Source organism: Rhamphochromis longiceps, linkage group LG18 (genome assembly GCF_057381845.1).
Source record: "Rhamphochromis longiceps isolate RC_006_pf linkage group LG18, R_longiceps_female_GT1.1, whole genome shotgun sequence".
NCBI classification, from domain to species: Eukaryota; Metazoa; Chordata; class Actinopteri; order Cichliformes; family Cichlidae; genus Rhamphochromis; species Rhamphochromis longiceps.
Genome location: NC_140574.1, coordinates 416102 through 438260, shown reverse-complemented (window position 1 = coordinate 438260; position 22159 = coordinate 416102). Strand labels below are relative to the sequence as shown.

Sequence of the window (22159 nt, the reverse complement as noted above, 5' to 3'; positions counted from 1 at the left end):
GCTTAACGCAGGAATGCTTTACATTCAGAGATGGACTTACACACTTGCTTTACTTCTCTCGGGATAACTTTGTCGGAGATGAAATGCTGGGTTGCTAGCGAAGCTCCAAATGCTATCCAGACCACCGACAGGTCCCGCATGCCACAGCCGCTCTATCACGTGATGCATACTGCTCTGACGTGCTAACGTTCTGAGGTGAGTTACGGCGTGTTGCAAGTTTTGTGAGGTGCTTTCGTGATATTTAATGGATCGGATTACATTTTTTATTTTTCTCCGATATCCGATCCAGTAATTTAGGTCAGTATCGGACCGATACCGATACGTAATATCGGTATCGGTCCATCTCTAACATTAACACATAATTTACTCAACATTTTACATTTTAGGGCCACCAGACCTTGTTTACAAAAAATACACCCTGTTTTTTAGCGAAAACAAATTGAGAAAATAAAATATTTAATTGTTTAGATAATTTTGACTATCTGAATAACTAGAGAGTGCTGTATGTTGAACTTTAGTGAGAAAGTTTTTTTTCAAGCGTTTATAAATTTTTTTAATGGCAGCAAATAATCACACTGGTGGTCCTCAGGGGTCAAAAATGTCCCCACTTCATTTGACTGTTTTTTTAAAGTAAAAAGTATAAATTGACAATCAATTCAGTGTTACACCTTAGTTTTACTTAAGACCAACACATTAACACATAATTTACCCAACATTTTACATTTTAGGGCCACCAGACCTTGTTTACTAAAAATACACCCTGTTTTTTAGCGAAAATAAAGCAAGAAAATTAAATATTTAATTAAATTAAATATTAAAAAAAAAATAAAAATTAAAAATTAAAAAAAGAATTCTCACTAAAGTTCAACATACAGAGTGCTGTATGTTGAACTTTAGTGAGAATTCTTTTTTTGAACCATTTATAAATTTTAAATGGCAGCACATAATCACACCTGTGGTCCTCAGGGCTCAAAAATGACCCCGTTTGCTTTGACTGTTTATAAAGCAACAAGTATAAAATATCATCCATCTCTGTGTTTCAAGGTTTTATTCAACTTTATTTCAACTCATTGCCTGACAGTTTTCTATATTTTGGCATGGTAGGAGGGCATGAGTCTGAGTGAAGGCAAACTTTCATGAGGACAAAGGCGTGTCCATATTTGACCCAAGTGCAGGAGGAAGCTCAGGTTTATTCCTCTGCACTGGTCCCATCATGGACAGCATTCTTTCTGCAGTTGCAGGCCAAGGGTCATATACAGTAAACAAGCTGTTACAGGTGATTGTTTTCTTTTGGAAACCTGCAATGTTAGGGACAACTCGCGTGTCCTGACTGCAGGACAGACGGTTTGCCATCGCACAAGAGCATGTTCCATGTACAGCTGGACCTGCATCACATGCTGCCCATGTTTTTGTCTCAAAGTTCCCTGGTTTACTTGGATGTTCTGTTGGAGGGGACAGAGTCCTTTGAAGGGGACTTGGTGCTCATACAGTCACATCAGTACCAGGATCTTACATCACAGCAGGAGGAACACCCACTTGTGTTTCAAGTCAAGTCAACACCAACACACACCATACACCTCAAATGGGAGCACGTTTGTGTCATGAACGATGATCATCTATTGTGTCTTTATCAAGAAATTATGTCCTTTTTGTGCTTCTGTGATTAATCTTGTGTCACCTTTAAAACTTCTCTACCAGACTCAGGATGTCATAAACTGGCCGTAGCGACTCTACTGGATGCACGGCAGTAAGAATCAACACACCCACATATGCCTACAGCTGCATTCGGTCCATTTTTCTTCCTCTCTCGTTGTCCCTCCTTGTTCGTCATCGAGTTGGCTGTAGAGCAGGTCATCTGCTAATTGGATGGTTGTTGGTTCAATCTCTGTGTGCTCTAGTCTGGAGTTCTTACCAAGGTGTCATTGGGCAAGTTACTGAACCCCAACTTGGTCTCTGATGCATCCATTGGCACGTGAACGTTAAAAAGCAGAATACAAGCAGAATACACTGTGTATAATGCTTTCAGTACTCGAGTAGAAAAGCCACTGAAGGAGTATGGGACCTGGCACATGTGCTTGGACTGTGGTAGATCATCTTTCTCTGAGGCACATGAGAGAGTCATGCATCGTCTGTCACTGGGAAGGTTAGAAGACCAGATCAGTGTTTCCTCACGTTACTGCAAATATTCCTCTGTCTCAGCTGATTCCTCTTTCCTGCTTGATTCTTTGTCTTCATCACGAAGAAGTCAAAAAACTCAAAAGAAATTGCAGGGCAGCAGAAAGGAGGTGGAGGAAAAATAAAAATACTATCAACCATCAAATATTTTGCGAGCAACTTAAAATGTACAATAATACATTAAGGAATTCAAGAAATTCATACTTCGCCAAAATAATCAGTAATAACAAAAATAATCCCAAGGTCCTCTTTTCCACCATAGATCATTTATTTAACCCTGATTTTAACAGCTCCCAAAGAACCCCCACAGACTCGCTCTGTGAGCAGTTTGCAGACCACTTCAGGGGAAAAATCAGCGCCATCAGATCTGATATTTTATCTAATCGCGATATGATTGTAAACACATCTGAGGGCTCGATTGTACCTGAAGAGACACTGGACAGCTTTGTCCTGGTTAATGCTGAGAACCTTCAGAAAGTTTTCTCCACAGTGAGACCCACCACATGTCTTTTAGATCCAATCCCTTCTTCACTCTTTAAAACACTTTATGGATTTTTTGAGGCTGAGCTTTTATACATGATGAATTGCTCTCTTCAGTTGGGTGTCTTCCCTGCTGCCTTTAAAACGGCGGTGGTGAGGCCCCTTCTGAAGAAGAGCAATTTGGATTGTAATGATTTTAATAACTACAGACCTGTATCCAACTCACCATTTTTAAGTAAAGTCTTAGAAAAACTTGTTTTTACTCAGATTACTGATTTTCTCAATGATAGACAGATCCTGGAGATATTCCAGTCTGGATTTAGGGTGAACCACAGCACAGAGACGGCTCTCCTAAAGGTTTTAAATGATCTTAGATGTAACTGGGACGCCCAAAAGCTCTCAGTCCTGGTGCTGCTGGATCTAAGCGCAGTCTTTGATACAGTAGACCACGCTATTCTTTTAAACAGACTGAAACACATGGTGGGCCTCTCTGGTGCTGTACACAACTGGTTCACTTCCTATCTCTCTGACAGATCTTTTATGGTGAGTATGGATACATGCTCCTCTAAGATCCATAAAATGACATGTGGTGTGCCTCAAGGGTCGGTTTTAGGCCCTGTACTTTTTAATTTGTATATGCTCCCTCTCGGCAGTGTCATCAGGAGGCATGGAGTGAACTTCCACAGTTACGCTGATGACACTCAGCTGTACATCTCCGTGTCTCCTGATGACACCAGACCAATGGATGCCCTTTTTAACTGTATCTTAGATATACGATCTTGGATGGCAGAAAACTTTTTACAGCTTAACCAGGACAAAACTGAAGTTTTAATCGTCGGTCCCAAGGCTCAGAGAGAGAAACTCTTGTCTAAATTAGAGGCATTTTCACTATGTCCTTCACTACAAGTGAAAAACCTGGGTGTTATTTTTGACTCTGAGCTTGGTTTTATCCCACATATTAAACATGTGACCAAAATTGGATTTTATCATCTAAAAAATATAGCCAGAGTCCGCCCTATTCTCTCTCGGGCCAACACAGAGATGCTGATGCATGCTTTTATTACCAGTCGCATTGATTACTGTAATGCCCTGCTCTCTGGTCTTCCTAAGAAGAATATTTCAACTTTACAACTTTTGCAAAACTCGGCAGCTCGTGTGCTGACGAAGACCAGAGGGCGGGCCCACATTACACCGGTTTTAGAATCGCTGCACTGGCTCCCCGTGTGTTTCAGGATCGATTTTAAAGTTCTTTTATTGGTTTTTAAATGTCTTAATGGTCTTGGGCCTTCTTATCTCTCAGATCTGCTTTTACCATACGAACCCTCGCGGACCCTGAGGTCCTCTGGTGCTGGCCTTTTAATTGTCCCTAAAGTCAGGACACATACTCACGGAGAGGCAGCTTTTCAGTGGTATGGTCCTCGTCTGTGGAACAGCCTGCCGGAGGAGCTCAGGGCCGCAGAGAACGTACATGTTTTTAAGAACAGGCTCAAGACCCACCTTTTTAATTTAGCTTTTACTTAGCGTTTATTTATTTTATGCTTATTTATTCTATCCTGTTATTCTATTATTAATTTAGACTTTACCTAATATTTATTGATTTTATTCTTATTCATTTTTTAATCTTCTTACTCTATTTATATTTATATTGTATCCTGTTCTTATTTACTTTATCGTTTTACCCTGTATATATCCTATTGTGTCATATCTCCAGTGTTTCCTCAGAGGGCGCTCTCTGCACCGGGGCTGTGATCGACTGGCTGCTGGGTCTCTGGGGGTCCTCTCAGCCTGGCTGGGGGGCTCCTTGGCCTCCCTCCTGCTGTGTGCCCAGCCTGGAGGCTGCGGTCTGTGACCGGCTCCCGGTGCAGACGGCTCCCTGTTATAGTGTTTCCTCACTTGGCTCATGCGAAGCCCAGCCCAATTTTTACTCTTTAAGTGTGCGCGTGTGTGTGTGTGTGTGTGTGTGTGTGTGTGTGGGAGGGGGGGGGGGGTATGTGTGTATTCACATCATTTATGTTAATGAGAGTGTGGGGAGTGAGTTGGAGGGTGGGGTGGGCTGCTTTTAACTATGTAAAGCACTTTGTGCTACATTTTTTTTTTGTATGAAAAGTGCTTTATAAATAAAGATTGATTGATTGATTGATTGATAATTGAAATGGATGATGTGTAGTCCTCTGACACATCTTCTATTTCAGTTTCACATTCTGAAAATTCAAGAAACTTCAAGAAGCCCAGTCACTTTCTCTCCAAGCTCCTCAGACTACCATGTCCTGGATGCCTGAGAACCTACTTGAACATAGTTCAGATTCTTCATCACTTTTCTTCACTTCATAGCCTTCTTCCACTTCTGCAGGTGGCTGATGTGCTTTTTCAGAGAAAGGGTAGCATGTGCTCTAAATATTGACAAATAGTTTCTATATCTTCTAACCCTGGATCTTCCTGAACATTGATTCTCCCTCCTCATTATACTAGAGGACAATATGTGCTTTGTCCTACTGGTCATTGCTTTGCACAACATGGTAAAAAAAAGTATGCTCATCAAAGTATGCAAATCTCCAGTGCAATGGAGGCTTTTGAGGATACTTTCTGTGTATGTATTATTGTAGAGTCTACCTTACAATACGAAACACTTTGATGCGGCTGTTGTTGTGATTTGGCGCTGTATAAATAAAATTTCATTGAATATAGAGCACCTGCCTCCTCATTGTGCTGCCTGTTGTGGTTGTTATGACCAGTGCTTGACCCCACACATCAGTGATCCAAGATCAAAGATGTTTGAAAGCAGTATGGTGTGAAAATACGGCTCTTTGCAACACTTTGTACTTTGGGGTCATTTTTGTCCACGAGGACCACCAACGTTATAAAATACAATAAAAACCACATAAATAAATCAAATTACTTAAAACTTATTCCAATCATTCATAGTATAGTAATGAATAACTTCTGTTATTTTCAGACCATTTGATGAATAAAAAACACATTTTTGATAGCAAAAGATTTCTTTAGAGGACAAAAATGACCCGTGGACATCACAAGGGGTAGTTAAACCTTTACTCAAAAAGCATCTCTAGACCCAGCAGTCTTAGCTAATTATAGGCCAATCTCCAACCTTCCTTTCATATCAAACATCCTTGAAAGAGTAGTTGTCAAACAGCTAACAGATCATCTGCAGAGGAATGGTTTATTTGAAGAGTTTCAGTTAGGTTTCAGAGCTCATCACAGCACAGAAACAGCTTTAGTGAAGATTACAAATGATCTTCTTATGGCCTCTGACAGTGGACTCGTCTCTGTGCTTGTCCTGCTAGACCTCAGTGCAGCGTTCGATACTGTCGACCATAATATCCTATTAGAGCGATTAGAACATGCTGTAGGTATTACAGGTAATGTCCACAAGGCTGCAGGTCCTGATGGCATCCTCGGGCGTGTTCTCAGAGCGTGTTCTGGGGAGCTTGCAGGAGTGCTGACAGACATATTCAACCTGTCCTTGGCCCACGCTGTGGTACCGGCCTGCTTCAAATCCACCTCCATTGTCCCGATACCCAAAAACTCCAACCCATCTAGCCTCAGTGACTACCTCCCAGTAGCACTCACCCCCATCATCACTAAGTGCTTAGAGCAGCTGGCCCTAGCACACTACAAATCCTGTCTCCCCCCACCCTGGACCCCCACCAATTCGCATACCGCCAGAACAGGAGCACAGAGGATGCAGTCTCCATCGCACTGCACTCTGTCCTCTCACACCTGGACAACAACAACACCTACGCCAGAATGCTGTTTATAGGGCTTTGGAGTTGACGTCACGCCGCAATGCATTGTGGGAGCGCAGCTCCATTTTCGGGGTCTACGAATCAAAACAAACACACTGTGTTGGAACGACAACGACAAGAAACATGCTTAAAAGCAGCTCAAAAGAAAACGGACGGTATAGAGACCGATTGCGTCCAGAGGCGAAGCAGCAGTACTTGAAAAAAAATAGAGTGCATCGCAAATCTGGACCCATTTGAAATACGGCAGTGGAGTAAAGACCCAGACGACTTACCGCCACTGTCCTACCCCGATATCTTCACGTATCTTGTTTGTGGAGTAAGCGCTTACACAGCGAACCAGTTTCGTAATTACAAGTCACTGGAGGCGCACATCCAATTTACAAATGGCTGGGTGCAAGATTTGGCTATTTTCAAGCCGCCAAACTCTGAGTACGTCGTCAAAGTAAGTCAGCTGGAGTGCATCGAGTGAAATAGCCATTTTCCACCCCCCACCATAATTAATGTTACACATTTATCATTTAACTGCTAAAATATCGTTATCATATTATATGCCCATAATTGTAAAGTACATGCAAATTAACACATTGATAATCGGGTAAATTATTAACGCCAATTTGTGTCCTTCCTGTCTCATTTCATTTATTGTCTTTACATCAACCAATCAAGTCACTCCATTCTATGTTTGATCGCAATTTCTATAAGTTCCGAGACGATGATATTATTCAGCTATAAAGTGTGATGTGAACATATTTAGAACTTACCGGAATGAAAATGTCTTGAGCACACCAGCTGATATCTGGAGACGTAACAGAACATGATATCAGCTCGTCTCACAGCTGCTATCCAGGCTAGACGCCTTCGTTTGGTAATATCCGATACATGAGCTCCTTCATGTTGCTTCCAGGTTGGGAAAGCATAAAAAGACAATCCAAACTTATTCCCGTGCCGGTCGTAAGATCGAACATTGCAGCCGACCACACAGCAAGTACGAACCATGTCTATGATTTCGCTCCTTACTTAGACCCCCAAAATGGCGGATCGGGCCAAAATCCTTTCCACGCCCACCCCCGTGACATCACGCTCCAAAGCCCTATAGACTTCAGTTCAGCATTCAATACAATCCACCCCTCACAACTCATCAGGAAACTGACAGACCTGGGCATCAGTTCCCTCATGTGCAAATGGTTACTGGACTTCCTGACCAACCGCCCCCAACATGTCCGGCTGGATAACCACTGCTCATCTACCATCACAATGAACACCGGTGTACCACAAGGCTGTGTGATGAGCCCTTTCCTCTACTCCCTCTTCACCCACGACTGCAGACCTGCTGATGGTTCCAACACCATCATTAAGTTTGCAGATGACACCGCGGTGATTGGCCTCATCAGTGACAACGATGAGGGCGCCTACAGGGAGGAGGTGGATCGTCTGGCTGAGTGGTGCGACACAAACAACCTGCTGCTTAACACCGAGAAGACCAAGGAGCTCATCGTGGACTACAGGAGGAATGCTGACCCACATCCACCCATCCACATTAAGGGGACGGCTGTGGAGCGTGTGAGCAGCTTCAAGTTCCTGGGAGTCCACATCTCCGAGGATCTCACCTGGACGACCAACTGCTCCAAGCTGGTTGGCTCACCAGCGCCTCTTCTTCTTGAGGACTCTGAGGAAGAACCACCTGTCCTCAGACATCCTGGTGAACTTCTATCGTTGCACCATCGAGAGCATCCTGACCAACTGTATAACAGTCTGGTACGGGAACTGCTCTGCCTCGGACCGGAAGGCGTTGCAGAAGGTCGTGAAAACTGCCCAGCGCATCGCCAGAGCACCACTTCCTGCCTTAAAGGACATCTACAGGAAGCGGTGTCTGAAAAGGGCTGGGAAAATCATCAAAGACCCCAGTCACCCATCACATGGACTCTTCACCCTCCTGCCCTCTGGGAGGCGCTACAGGAGCCTCCGGACTAAGACCACCAGGTACCAGAACAGCTTCTTCCCCACAGCTGTCAGACTCCTGAACTCTGCCTCCTGACATCTGACCCACGTTAAACTCATGGACTGGACATATACACACACCCACAACCACCTACACACACAATGGACAACTGTACCGTCAAACACACAATAATAACATGGACTGAACCACCACTCACAACCACTAGCACTTTACATACCTCTGTAGAAATTATCCACATATCTCACTTATTTTAACTGCACTACTGTATAGCTCTGTGTAAATAATCATTCTGTACAATATGATAATTTTAATTCTACAACTGTTTACAACTTGCATAGTTCCCATTTCTGTATAGCTGTATATCTCAGATTTCTGTATAGTTTTTCATATTTATATCCTGTTCATAGCCTGTACATAGCTTGTACTCACTACAGCCTGTACATATAGTTATAGAATATTCACAACATACTTCATACCGTGTACATTATAACATACCATAATAGACCCATTTCTGTAATATACTCACATATCTATATTATTGCTAATATATATTGTAATATATCTATATCACTAAAGCACTTCTGGATGGATGCACACTGCATTTCGTTGCCCTGTACCTGTGCATGTGCAATGACAACAAAGTTGAATTTTATTCTATTCTATTCTATTCTATTCTATTCTACTGTGCTGCAGTGGTTTGTATCATATCTATCTAATAGACTCCAGTTTGTGCATGTAAATGGAGAGTCCTCTTCACACACTGAGGTTAATTATGGAGTTCCACAGGGTTCAGTGCTAGGACCAGTTCTGTTTACATTATACATGCTTCCCTTAGGCAGCATCATTAGAAGACATAGCATACATTTACACTGCTATGCAGATGGCACCCAGCTCAATCTGTCCATGATGCCAGATAACACACACCAATGAGTTAAACTGCAGGAATGTCTTAAAGACATAAAGACCTGGATGGCCGCTAACTTTCTGCTTCTTAATTCAGATCAAACTGAGGTTATTGTACTCGGCCCTGAATATCTTAGAAATATGGTATCTAACCAGATTCTTACTCTGGATGGCATTACCTTGGCCTCCAGTAACGCTGTGAGGAACCTTGGAGTCATTTTTGACCAGGACATGTCCTTCACCGCACATATTGAACAAATATGTTTAATTGAATTGGTAATTGATCAGACTATGGATCAGTGACTCATTCCTGCAGTTCCTCTATTCAATTCAATTTTATTTACACAGCACCAAACCACAACAGCAGTCGCCTCAAGGTGCTTTATATTGTAAGGTAGACCCTACAATAATGGATACAGAGAAAAACCCAACAATCATATGACCCCCTATGAGCAGCACTTTGGCAACAGTAGGAAGGAAAAACTCCCTTTTAACAGGAAGAAACCTCCGGAAGAACCGGCTCAGGGAGGGGCGGGGCCATCTGCTGCGACCGGTTCGCGACTCAGAATCGAGCGCAAAAAAAGACGTAAACACAGCACCGACCCGACGCATCAGGATCAGTGAGCTGTCGGCTTTTCAGCCCCGATGCCGTGTGAGGGCCGTTGGGTGAGAAAGCCGAGGAAGAGAAAGCTGATTCGGATGTGTCGGGTCCGCGTTTACGTCTTTGTGTGGCATCTGTTTACGTGCTCTCATTTGCTGTTTGTTGAAATAGTTTTGTGAGCTTTAACCTGAGATTCTGTCATTTCTGGCAAAATCCATTTATATTTAAAAGTTGATTCAGGATGTGAATATGAATCGATATCGCTTTATTCAAGCTACTCACCTCTGTCTGTCTGCCCGCCCTGGACTTTCAAACATATACACGGATTACATGAATATCTGGACCACGACCAATCAGAGAGGTCCCGCCCCTGACTATCTTTGATTGGTTTAGACCATGATAGGGGCACAATGTGTGTCTGCTGTTGACCACACGGAGACTTTCAGAGTTGCGGAGTATTTTTTATTTATTTTTTTTGTTACTCGAACAGTTGGTCGCACCAGTATTGCTCTCGTTTTATTGTTTTCTTTTTTCTTTCTCAACAGGTAATCCAGGTGATTGATAGATGTATTTTTTGTCTGCTTATTTAGTTGGTTTTTGTTTTTTGCCCTTTATCCCCGTCCCTCTTCTCCGCTGTTTTTTCCCCCTCTTCCTTTCTCCCTTTTCTTTTCCTCATTCAAGTCTGTCCCGTATTTAGCAAGTGAAAATAAAAAATAAAATAAACAATAAAAGGTGAATCAAATAGACCATTACGGCAAGGCTGGGATGGTCCATTTGGTAAAGTAAATCCGTTGGGCATCTTTCCTCGCCTTTAGACAATAATTCTGATGGCAAAAGAGCCAAACGGGACAGGCAAAAAAAAAAAAAAAGAGAAGAGAAGAGAACCTTCACAGCCCCAAATTGTAGTATTTATAAAAACAACAACAACCAAGTTTTACTTTTGTGTTCTGCAGCCGAGTTGGCTTCTACATCAGCACCTTCAAGAGTGTAACGAATCTTGAAGCAAAGTTTCATCGTGAGATCTCACTGGTGAGTTTTTCATTTCCTAAACCAACAGGGTTGCTTTTCTTTTTTTCTTCGAAATCATTTGAACTGAAAAATGTCTCTTTTAAACCATCCAGGTGTGCAGAGAACTGTACGAAGTGATGACCAAACTGGGAGAGCAGCACTCTGACAAGATATTCACCATCCAAGGGGCTCCGAGGTCAGTACAAGCTTTTTCCATAACTGAGGAAAACGAAGGTAGATCAGCGTTTGGTTTCAGTGTCTTAAACTGATTGTACAATGTGATGGCAGCAATGGGTTTAGAAAAAATCAATTTTATTATTCTGTTTTTAGTTATTCTTTCAACATAAACCAATCAAACTAGAGTTTGGGTGGCTGGGATTTAAAGATAATAGTCCAGTTTCCTTCCACAGTTCAAACACATGCATTTTAACTGGTCATCTAAGGAGCTTGGAAAGAAAAGCATCTGGACTACGATAACCTGGATGACTGAGAACCTTCACAGATTTATTAACTGGTCATTGTAAAGTACCCATAGAGTTTTAATCCACTCATCATGGACATGGATGTCATGGTAATTTGGGGCTTTTAATGATTTCTTTGAACTGTTCTTTTTCCAGAAAGTTCTTCAGAATTTATTTAGGATTAAGACAGTGTTTCCCAAACCTTTTTTGCTACGCCCCCCTTTGTTTTACAAGAAAAATGTTCGCACACGCACGCACAAACACATCCTCCAACCTCACACACCCTTATTTTGCTCCATCGTGGTTTATTTCACACTTCAAACATTTAGTAAACAATTAAACAAATACAAGTAACCTGCAATAAATTACAGGTATTAAGGAAATAAACTACTAACTCTTTTACGCTGTGTCCGCACCTACACGGGTATTTTTGAACACGCAGCTGTTTCGTCCACATAAACGGCGTTTCGAATCACAGAAAACTGAGATTTTTTTAAACTCCTTTTTTGCGTTTACGTGTGGACGAGGAATACAGAGTTCGTCACGCAACGTCAAAGGTATGTGCCTTTTTCCACGTCACGCTGTGGCCACGTTATTGTTTACATGAGATGAATTGCAGAATAGCAGATAGAGACAAAATACTGTTAATCTGACTGTCTGCAGGTTTTACACGCAGTTACTGTCCCTCCATTTACAAAGGCAGAGGCGTCACGGTGTCATTATTTTACGTGTAGTTGTTTTTTCCTGTGTAATAATGTTCAACATTGCTGTCAATACATTTTTCAAAAAAAGGCTCTCTGTGAAAAATGGGTTCAAAAACATAAACAGCTGTGGAATCCTGTTTGCCTGTGATTTGAACTGGGGGAACAAATCGTGTCAGGATCAGCCTGATGTTATTTGTATCCCGCTGTAACTTTACTGTATAAAGAGCAAACATCTCCAACATGTCAGGAGTAGTTAGTCATTACAACAAGTGTTTGTGAACTAAAAATCAAGAATGTGGGATCCTATTTGTCCGTGATTTGGAGAGCTCAGCGCTGCTCCCGACGAACGGAAAATTAATCCTGCAGGACACTGGTGCAGGTGAAGCCAAAGGGAAGATTTGCTTCACCATATTTTCTAGTCTTTGGCTTAGAATGAAGTTGGTTTGGAAACATATTCAGCGATGCTTCATTTCCTGCTTTGCGTTTGTGGGTGCCCCGTGCTAGCAGTGTCTAAGCGTTCAGGTTTTTTTTTCCCTTTTCATACCGCGACCCGCTGTAATGGCGCTGCGCCCCCCCCAGGGGGCGGGCCCCACACTTTGGGAAGGTCTAGATTAAGAGATGGAATGGCTTCTGACACTTCTTACTTGCATAAGTCCTTTCTTTGTGGCTCAGACAGCAAAAATATATATATATATTTTTTCCCCAGGAATTTTGCTCTGTCCTCAGGAGAAGACGTGTCTTCTGAATATAAACTAGCAATATAAAACTAGAAAGTTTCAGAAGAAATTTTAAGTGTGCCTATGCTGCTGCCAATGAGTGTTGTTTGCCATTGCCGGCTACAGGGAGCAAAACTCAGCAGAGCAGCCCTTCTCCACCATGAACTACGGTAAAAACAAACACTGCTCGCGCCTTACAGATGACAGCTTACAGTCTTGCGTAAAGATGAAGTGACTTCGTACAGCCCCGATTTGCAGACGCTGTGCGCAGAAGTTCAGGAGCAAAAGTCCCATTGTACCACGGCAGACATGATGATGTTTGCATGAACACGCTTTCTTAAAGCCTTTGAATGAAAACAAAAGGCTTTAAGTCAGCTTACATCACTGTCATACATATTCCTGTTGGTATATGTATGATTTCTATACATTTTACGTCAGATAAAAACGTTGTTCGTAAGATTCAGATAATTATTAAATAAAAGCCAGATATTTTAAATGAGAACAAGAAAGAAAAGTATTTCTTTGTGTCCCCCTTTCCCTGTTAATGCCCTGCCTGGCCCCCTGGCAAAACTTTGCTAGATTCGCCCCTGCACAGTTACCAGCTGTCAGCTACTTAGAAAAGGATCCTGGTGTTATTTGTCTCTCAGAAACAGCTCATAACTTCCCTTCAACTCATTCATGTCACCTAAAAGGTAAACCTGTTTCTCCATCACCTGTTCAGCTCTGATGATTCAGTAAGGACATCTCCTTGTTTCATCTTCATGTTTCCCTCTCACCAGATATACAAACCAATATCATGACCAGCAGGTTTTATAGCTGTGGCTCCAGCAAACATCAGCTGATACTAGAAATTAATATAAAAAAAATTCTAACAACAGCCGATCAAACTTAAACGTGCTGCTGTTGTTTAGCGCGACACCCGCCGATTTCCCCATTCTGGCGCAAAGTGGGCCAGATGTAAAGGTGATGACTGAAATTAGTCAATTAGTCTGTATCTGCTCAGTTTGAATCCAACAATAAGATGCTGTGCCCCAAAAGCTAAAAATAGTCTCTATCTCTTACTCACACACACACACACACACACACACACACACACACACACACACACACGGTGTCATAGTCTATTAATTGGTAGCTTAAAAAAGAAGCTGAGGTCCATATTAGAAAAGCTGCTAAAATCATAAAACTTTACAGAATTGTAATAAATTAGCAATATAAATTGCTGGTCTGTGGTAGTGTATTAATTCGTAATGGAAAACAATAAGGTTGAACCAGGTGGAATCAAACCCACAATGTTTGGTCTGCAGACCCGTGTCATTACCAATTGCGCCACTGACAAGAGCAAGGGGTGCCTGGAAACCAGAGTGATGAGCAGTCAGAATTAGATCGCACTGAGAGGCGAAAAACGCCGTTTTTTTTGGTGTTACAAAACGTCGTGTAACTCAAAAAGTAGTTGGGATAGAAGAATAACTCTTGTACTGGGTCTTGGCATAGGCACACTTATGCACACTAACCCTAACCCTAATAAGAAGAATAAATCTGACGAATAGTAATAAGTATAAATCTGACGAATAGTAATAAGTGTGCCACTCGGCATAGGCACACTTAATAATGAAATTATCAATGTACTAAACATGGTGCATTCAGACTCAATGTCCCCAGCCACCCTTAGAATGCTTGTCCAAGCTCTACAACAGGTGGGAGTTGAAGCTCTGACGTACCAGGGCATCTCCCACTGCTACTGCACCATCACTGAATGTTTAGGTGAAGCCGGTCTCGCCACCAGGTGGTGATCCGCTCCTCTCTTCACCCGAGTTCCCAGAACATATGGCTGCATAGCTGATGATATGATTACAAAACTGATCATCGAACTGTGACCTAGGGTGTCCTAGTGCCACCTGCACTTACGGGCATCCTTATGTTCGAATGTGGTGTTCACTTTGGACAAACTGTAGTTTGCACAGAAGTCCAGTGTGGGCAGTTGCAAGTTGAGTTTAAAGGTGTTGATTATGGAGCAGGGGCTTCTTTCTTGGATGGCACCCTCTTAGTTCCTGAGATGTTTCCAGTTCATGGCAAGCTTGAGCCTTGGTGGTTCCTGGGTATTCTTGAACCAACCAATTTCCTCTGAACCTGAGGGGGACAGTTTGGGTCTTCCAGACCTAACAAAGTGTTGACTGATCCAAAAAACTTCTACTTAGTAATGTAAAGTTAAAATACCTTACCTTTTAATGTTAAAAGACATTCAGCACCACTTATTAAAAATGTAAGCGGGTGTATGTATACTTTTTTCCTATGTGGATTGTAGAGAATAAAATTTCTGGTTCTTTTTTTTTTTTAGGTTACATCCTGGAAAAAGAACAGTTCAGAGAAATGATGAATAGCACAAAATTACCCTAACATTCATGGCCATGATTAGTGGATGAAAACTTCTGACTGCAGCTGTTGTCGTGTTCAAATTTTTCAGAAGGGATTCAGGAGAAATTTCTGTCGGTTAAAAAGATTTAATTTGCTTCAGCAGTTGAAATTACAAGTTGAAGCATTGAACTTCTGTGTGAACCACTGGTCTGCTACTCAGAAAGGATGACTGTCACAAATCACTGAGGACTCACACGCAGGACGCTCCAACTTGAGAAGGACACAGTGGAATTTTTTACACGTTCCACCAAGTGTATGTACAGACAGCGTAGGGAATAGTGCCATATACAAAGGTGACAGGGGTGTGGGCTCCAGGGAATCCAAGGTGGGGAGGATGGGGGGAAAACACTCGCTCCTCTTCGATCACTCACTGCTCGCCACCGGCCACTCTACAATCACTCGCTACAAGGAATCCTCTCAGGGAACACAGGGACGGGTCCGGGAATTTATATACAGAACATACACGTTAGCACAAAGGCACAGAAGTAACAAAGGCTTTATACTTTGAGAGCCCGGCTACACTGACGCGAGTCACACAATGATCCAGCGATGAATAGCCGCCATCCCTCGGCTTAAATGCTAACAGCGTAAGGGTTCAGCTGTTTCCTCTTCACGGGTGCGTAGCCGAGGGCATGAACCCACATTGAGTTCCGCCCCGGCGAGAGAGAGACAACAGTGCTACTGATCAGCTACCTGCTGATCCAAAGGGCCCTGACAATAATGGTGAAACGGGCTGTCCAGCTTATATACTGTGACAATAACAAAAGATTATTATGGCCATCTTCTCCCAACACAAATGCGGCAGTGTGCTCCTCCCATCCATTCACTTCCGACCTCCCATCTGCTCTGATTCCTGGAAGACACAGACACATAAATACACCCTACGTATCCTTGGCTATCTGCTCTTATTGTTATGCTGATTTCAGTTCAGGACATCTTTTTCGGACTTCCTGACCCAGAGACTATTCTAACCATTATCATGTATGTAAGCATGCTGCAAAAACCCTCTGCACTCTACGTGTGCAAATTTTCAAATCCAGACAACAGCGCTGAATGAAGCTCTCAACCCTCAAACACGCGCCAACACACTTATGAGAACATTTGCATTGTTTATATATTAACATAATAAAATGGCTTCATTTAATTATTTTATAAACAATTTAACAAATTTTCAACACTAAGTTTGAATGTGAGTGTGACAGAAGTCTTTGCTTAGTTTCTGTCCTGTTCATCAGTGATTCAGGACCTCTACGACTTGCGAGAACCCCATCACCACCAGAAGACGAGAGTCCACCTGATAGTCCAGATCTCAGCACCAATCATATGCTCCGTCCCATCTCACCTGGACCGCCTCGACCCAAATCTCCAATGCAGGTAAGTGTCAGGTCCCATGTAGATGTTAGTCACTGGATCTAGTTGTGTATCTGGACAAAATAATAATTTTCATTGTTTGTAAAAATGTAAATGTAGTAATTAGTTTTGCACTTGAATATTTGACCGAAGTTAATTTCATAGGTGCAGGTGTCAAACTCCAGTCCTCGAGGGCTGTGGTCCTAAACTTTTCCATGTGTCCCTGCTGCAGCACACCTGAATAACATTAATAAGACTTTATAGGACTTGACTGCAAGCTGAGGAGGCAGTTCAGCCCTTTGATTCGTGTAACAGCAGCTCATGAGTGAATGAACATGGTGCAATAAAAGTACTTTTAGAAGTACATTTTTCAAAACCCTTTACTTCACTCTAAGTTACTTGAGTAGGGTTAGGGGTTGCAGTCAAACTTTATAGTCTTGCTAATTAGCCACTAACGTTATTCAGGTGTGTTGCACCATGGACAAGCTTCAGGACAGCGGCCCTCAGTGACTGGAGTTTGACAGCCCTGGATTTGGATTGTGTTTTTAAAAACATGAAAATTTTAATAATTTTAAACACCCGACCTCACTCACAGCAGTGATCGATCACATGGCCTCATTACCAAAGCATTCAGGTGTTTCCTTTAAAAACAGAACTCTGTGGCAGTGCTGCTAACCAACTTTTGTCCTCCGCTGTTGACGGCGGAAATCTCTTTGCTGTTCCAACCTCAAAGGCTGCGAATAGGAATTTCTGTCAGTGATCAATAATGTCAAAGTCACAGCTCACCATTGTCTTTAACTGCAAAACTCGACCTGATCAGACTGAACAATAATAACAAGCGATCGATGGGTATGCATGACTGATAATGGTGTGTTTGTTTGAACTTCACGGTAACTTTCTGGGACTGTTTTTTCTTTGCTGCACACTTTTGTCTGTTGATTTGGTGAGTGAACAAGAGCTGTCTGTCCTGTGTCTGTGCCTCTGTCTGTAGATCACTACAGCAGTGTTATATACAGTCTGCAGATCATATATAACACAGTAGAGCCCAAGAGTAGAACATCACCTAGTTTCTACTGATGTTCATGAGATCTGACCTTTCCTAACATTTAACGTTCTGTACATGTCAGTGTATGTTGGTGTGTCTGTAATGTCATGGCAAGTTTCTACAACACTGGTTGAGTTTGCTAAGGTGCAGTGCAAGAGCTGATATCTTAACCAGGAAATAGTGTAAAAACACCAAAACACGGAGGATCTCAATTGTCAGCCAGCCCATATGAGCTGCTGCTGATACTGAAATGTCATCAGACACCTTAAGACAAAATACAGGAATATCTGAGCATTGGTTCATTGACTCAAATAAAGACGCTGGCTGTGTAATGTGCAGATTCTTATGTATGATGTACAATAATAATTAAGTTTGTTGGTGTACAAATGATCAAAAACATTTTTACAAAAACGAAATACAACCAAAATTAAAGAAAGGAGATTTATCATTTCTAAAAAACATTTGTTGTCTAATTTTAAAATAGAGCCACGGCAGACTAGAGCACACTCTGACCATACTAACGAATGAAAACAAGTCATCACATCTCAGTGATGACTGAAAGAAAAGGAGCACTCTGCTGTTTTTTCTTACTTACAGAACTTTGAAGGAGGGTTAAGATCCACACATGAGTCAGGGTCGGGTCTGAATCCTCCTTGTCAGTCTGACATGGTGGGGGTTCACATTATAATCATGTCATAGACATGGTAAATGGACTGTTTCTTATATACAACCATTCAGTAAAGCACTGTTTTTTGTTTTAAGTGCGTTCTGACATTCACACACTGCTTCAGAGAGCAACATGGGGTGGTATCTTGCCCAAAGATTTGGTATGCAGACTGGGATCAAACCACCAACCTTCCGGTAAGTAGGTGACCTGCCCTACCACTCACCATGTGGGTGGGTGCAGAACTAACTGAAAATACCAAACAGTTAAATCTAAACAGGCTGAAAGGTGAAACTAAAAAAACTAACCCAAAAATGCTACCACATAATCAGCAACATTCATTGTACACTAACCATTAACTAAGGTACCCAGCACACACACTTAAAAGTTAAGAACAAGTGTCCCGTCCAATCCCCCACATAGTTTCAAAGGAGCCCAGTCTATCAGTCAGAGAATAAAAAGCATGCTCTACTCTCAGACGGGATGCCAACAGGCCCTTTAGACTTTGCACAACATCAGTCCAACCCTGACCTAGCATCTGGTTCTTCCTAGTCTTCCATATTGCCAGCTTAGCTGTGCCAGACAAAAAATTAATCAGAACCAAGGTCCGTCTTTTCTGCACTGAATACTTAGGGCCAAAGACAAACAAAGGTACGGAGAAAGTCTCCCCTAAAGATTCCACCCACTCCTGCAACAAAGAAAATAAACCCACTAGCCGCGGACAACAGACCACTAAGTGCTCCAGCGTCTCCCTTTCTGAACAAAAAGGACAACCCTCCCCAGTGCTTGGGTCCAGGTGGGCTCTGTGTCTGTTCGTGGCTATTGCTCCATGTATAATCCTCCACTGGAGGTCAGCCATCCGTTTCTCAACAGGAGGCTTATACAGGACACTCCACCTGCCTTTAGGGGTAGAAACCGAAGCAAAAAACTCAGTCCATTTTGACTCCCGGATTCCAACCAGAGAGTGGAAATTCAGCACCTTAACACAGCAGAAATAAAGCTGCTTCTTGCCACAAGAGCTGAAACTATCCAGCACTGGTGTCCCCAGGGAGAGAAGCATGCCACTCCCCTCAGGCTGCTCCTCAAAGGCAGGACTGACCATCAATGAAGGGAAAACATATTCGCTGTCATCAGCCCTTTGATCAGCTAGGACACGATCACCAGCAAAGTCTCTCAGTGATGGCGACAGAGATTGCCAAACTTCCTCCATAATTCTCTCCGGCACTCTGTAGGACTTAATGCCTGTGACACCACCAAGTGCACCCAGAGACATCCTTGTAAGATGACCCAGTTTGACAACGCCAGCCTCCACAAACTTGGTCCGTATTGTAGCAGAAGAAAATACAGTGCTGGGAAAAAAGTCATTAAAAAACAGTGGCTCCTCGAAAAGCCACATCCCAGGTCTGGGGTCAGGAGTACGTGCAACCTTCAGCGTCCGCCAGGCGTTCACCACCGAGCTGTAAAATGGCACAAGTCCAGACAGATCCACCTGATCCAACTTCAGAAGAAAGAGGTGTTTATCCAATCCAAGCCGGCCCGCTCTCCTAAGCAGCAACTGAGCAGAAGTCATCCAGCTGTGACCACAGCCATACAGCAGCCTCTGTGCCGTCTGCAGTCTAAAGGTTGCTGTTCTGCACAAAACATTTATCAGGCCTTGTCCCCCCTCTGCCACAGGAAGATACAGGCCCGCCACACGAAGCCAATGCTGACCCGACCAGACAAACTTCACCAGAAGCCGCTGCACCTCTTCCAGAAGACCGCGTGGTGGCACTAAAACAAGCAATCTGTGCCATAAAAATGAGGCAACTAGATTGTTAGCTACTAGAACTCTACCCCTGTAGGACAGGTAGGGGAGCAACCGGTTCCATTTAGACAGCTTAGCCTCCACCTTTTCCCGCACTCCCTCCCAGTTCTGCTGCACAAAGTCATCACTCCCCAAGTAAACCCCAAGAGTTTTAATGCCCCTTTGACCCCAGCGAAGGTTCCCAGGAAGCTTGGGAATACTCGAGAAGTTCCACTGCCCCACCAAGCAGGCCTCACTCTTATCCCAATTAACCCTAGCTGAGGAAGCGTTTCCATACAAAACCAGACATTCCTGCAATTCCTGCACATCCCTTTGATCTGTAATAAAAACATTAACATCATCAGCATATGCTGACATAACGACAGGAGGGCTCTGAACCAGATCTGGCAAAGAGAAACCCTTCAACTTGCTTCTCAGTCTACAGAGAAAAGGCTCAATAGCAATGCTATAAAGCTGTCCAGAGATAGGGCAACCTTGTCTAATCCCTCTCCGAACCGGCACAGGACAACTCAACCCTCCTCCCACCTTCACAACACAGCAAGCATCGCTATACAACAGCTTCACCCAAGTCAGAAACCCCCACCCAACACCAAAGGTCTTCAAGGTGGAAAAAAGAAAATCATGGTCCACACGGTCAAATGCCTTCTCCTGATCAATAGAAATGATGCCAACTTTAGCATTGTACACTTTGCAAATATCAAACACATCTCTCATTAAAAATAAGTTATCAATCACAGACTGATCCAGAATACAGTAAGATTGATCCAAACCAATCAGTAGTTCAATGACCATTTTCAGTCTGTTCGATAAAACCCTGGAAAGAATCTTGTAGTCCGCACATAAAAGGGCCACTGGTCTCCAGTTTTTAAGAAGGGTTAAATCTCCCTTCTTTGGTATGAGAGAGATAACTGCATGCTTGCAGGAAGCTGGAAGTATCCCTTCTATAAAACATTCCTTAAACACGTCCAGTAGGTCCCGACCCAGAAGACTCCAGAAGTGCTTAAAAAAGTCTGATGGTAAACCATCTATTCCTGGAGCTTTGCCTAAAGCCATCTGAGACACCGCCGCAGACAGCTCATCCAAGGTCATATCCCTGTTCAAAACGTCCCGATCCCCTGGGCACAGCTGAGGAAGCCTCTGCAGAAGATCCGAAGCAGAGTCCACATCGCAGCTATCCGCACTAAACAAGTCCGTGTAAAAGGCCACTGCATGCCTTCTCATCTCAGCCAGATCCGTGGTCACCTTTCCATCCGAAAGCTGAAGACACACCATTTGCTTTCTGTGAACCACAGACTTCCCCAAATTAAAGAAAAATGTGGTTGGAGCATCCATGTCCTGGAGCCTGGCGAAACGTGCTCGAACCAAAGCTCCTTTAGCTCCCTCATGTAAAAAATGGTTAAGCTCTTGCCTTTTAGAATGTAGACAATCATTATTCTGCTGACCTAACTGTCAACCAGACACATTCTCCATATGTGTTATCTCTTTTTCAAGGTCCTGCACAGTTCTCATGATATTGGCTGTTAAAAAGAAAACTAGATCGCTGACAAAATACATGAATTTGGGACTTTTCTACCTCCCACCATTGAGTAAGGGAATCAAAATCAGCCTTTCTTGATCTCCAGTAATCCCAAAAAACTAAAATTGTCACAGAATATCGATCATGCAAAATTTTTATATTAAACCGCCAAAAAGATTTGGAATTGCTGGTGGTAGATAGAAACGGGTCCATTAAAGCTAAGCGATGATCTGTAAAAACAACAGGAAAACACTGATGGTTAAAAATTCGAGCAGTAAATGAAACAGACACATAAAACCTGTCTAATCTCGCTGCACTAATCCTGCCATCAGTCACTTTCACCCAGGTATACTGCCTGGATGAGGGATGCTTCATCCGCCACGCATCAACCAAATTAATTTTCCGTAGGACATCTGATAAAGCAGAAGATGACTGAAGATGCGGCTCCGCCCCAGTCCTGTCCAAAGTAAAGTCAAGACAACAATTCCAGTCCCCACCCAACACAATACAGTCCCCTTAAGCAGCACCACTTAATTTTCCTTTTAATGTTTTAAACAAAATCTCACGTTTAGACCCTAAGGTTGGTGCATAGA

General features: G+C 42.8%; 1 protein-coding gene across 7 annotated transcripts in view; it reads left to right on the top strand.

Annotated features, from left to right (window-relative positions):
• Window positions 1-22159, top strand: part of amph (amphiphysin) — a 47868-nt gene that overhangs the window by 8116 nt on the left and 17593 nt on the right. For all 7 annotated transcript variants that reach the window (XM_085388059.1, XM_085388058.1, XM_085388057.1 and 4 more), the window contains exons 8-10: window positions 10837-10912; window positions 11005-11087; window positions 16423-16561. In XM_085388059.1, the coding sequence (XP_085244185.1) occupies window positions 10837-10912; window positions 11005-11087; window positions 16423-16561 (298 nt within the window). The remainder of the gene's footprint in view (window positions 1-10836; window positions 10913-11004; window positions 11088-16422; window positions 16562-22159) is intronic.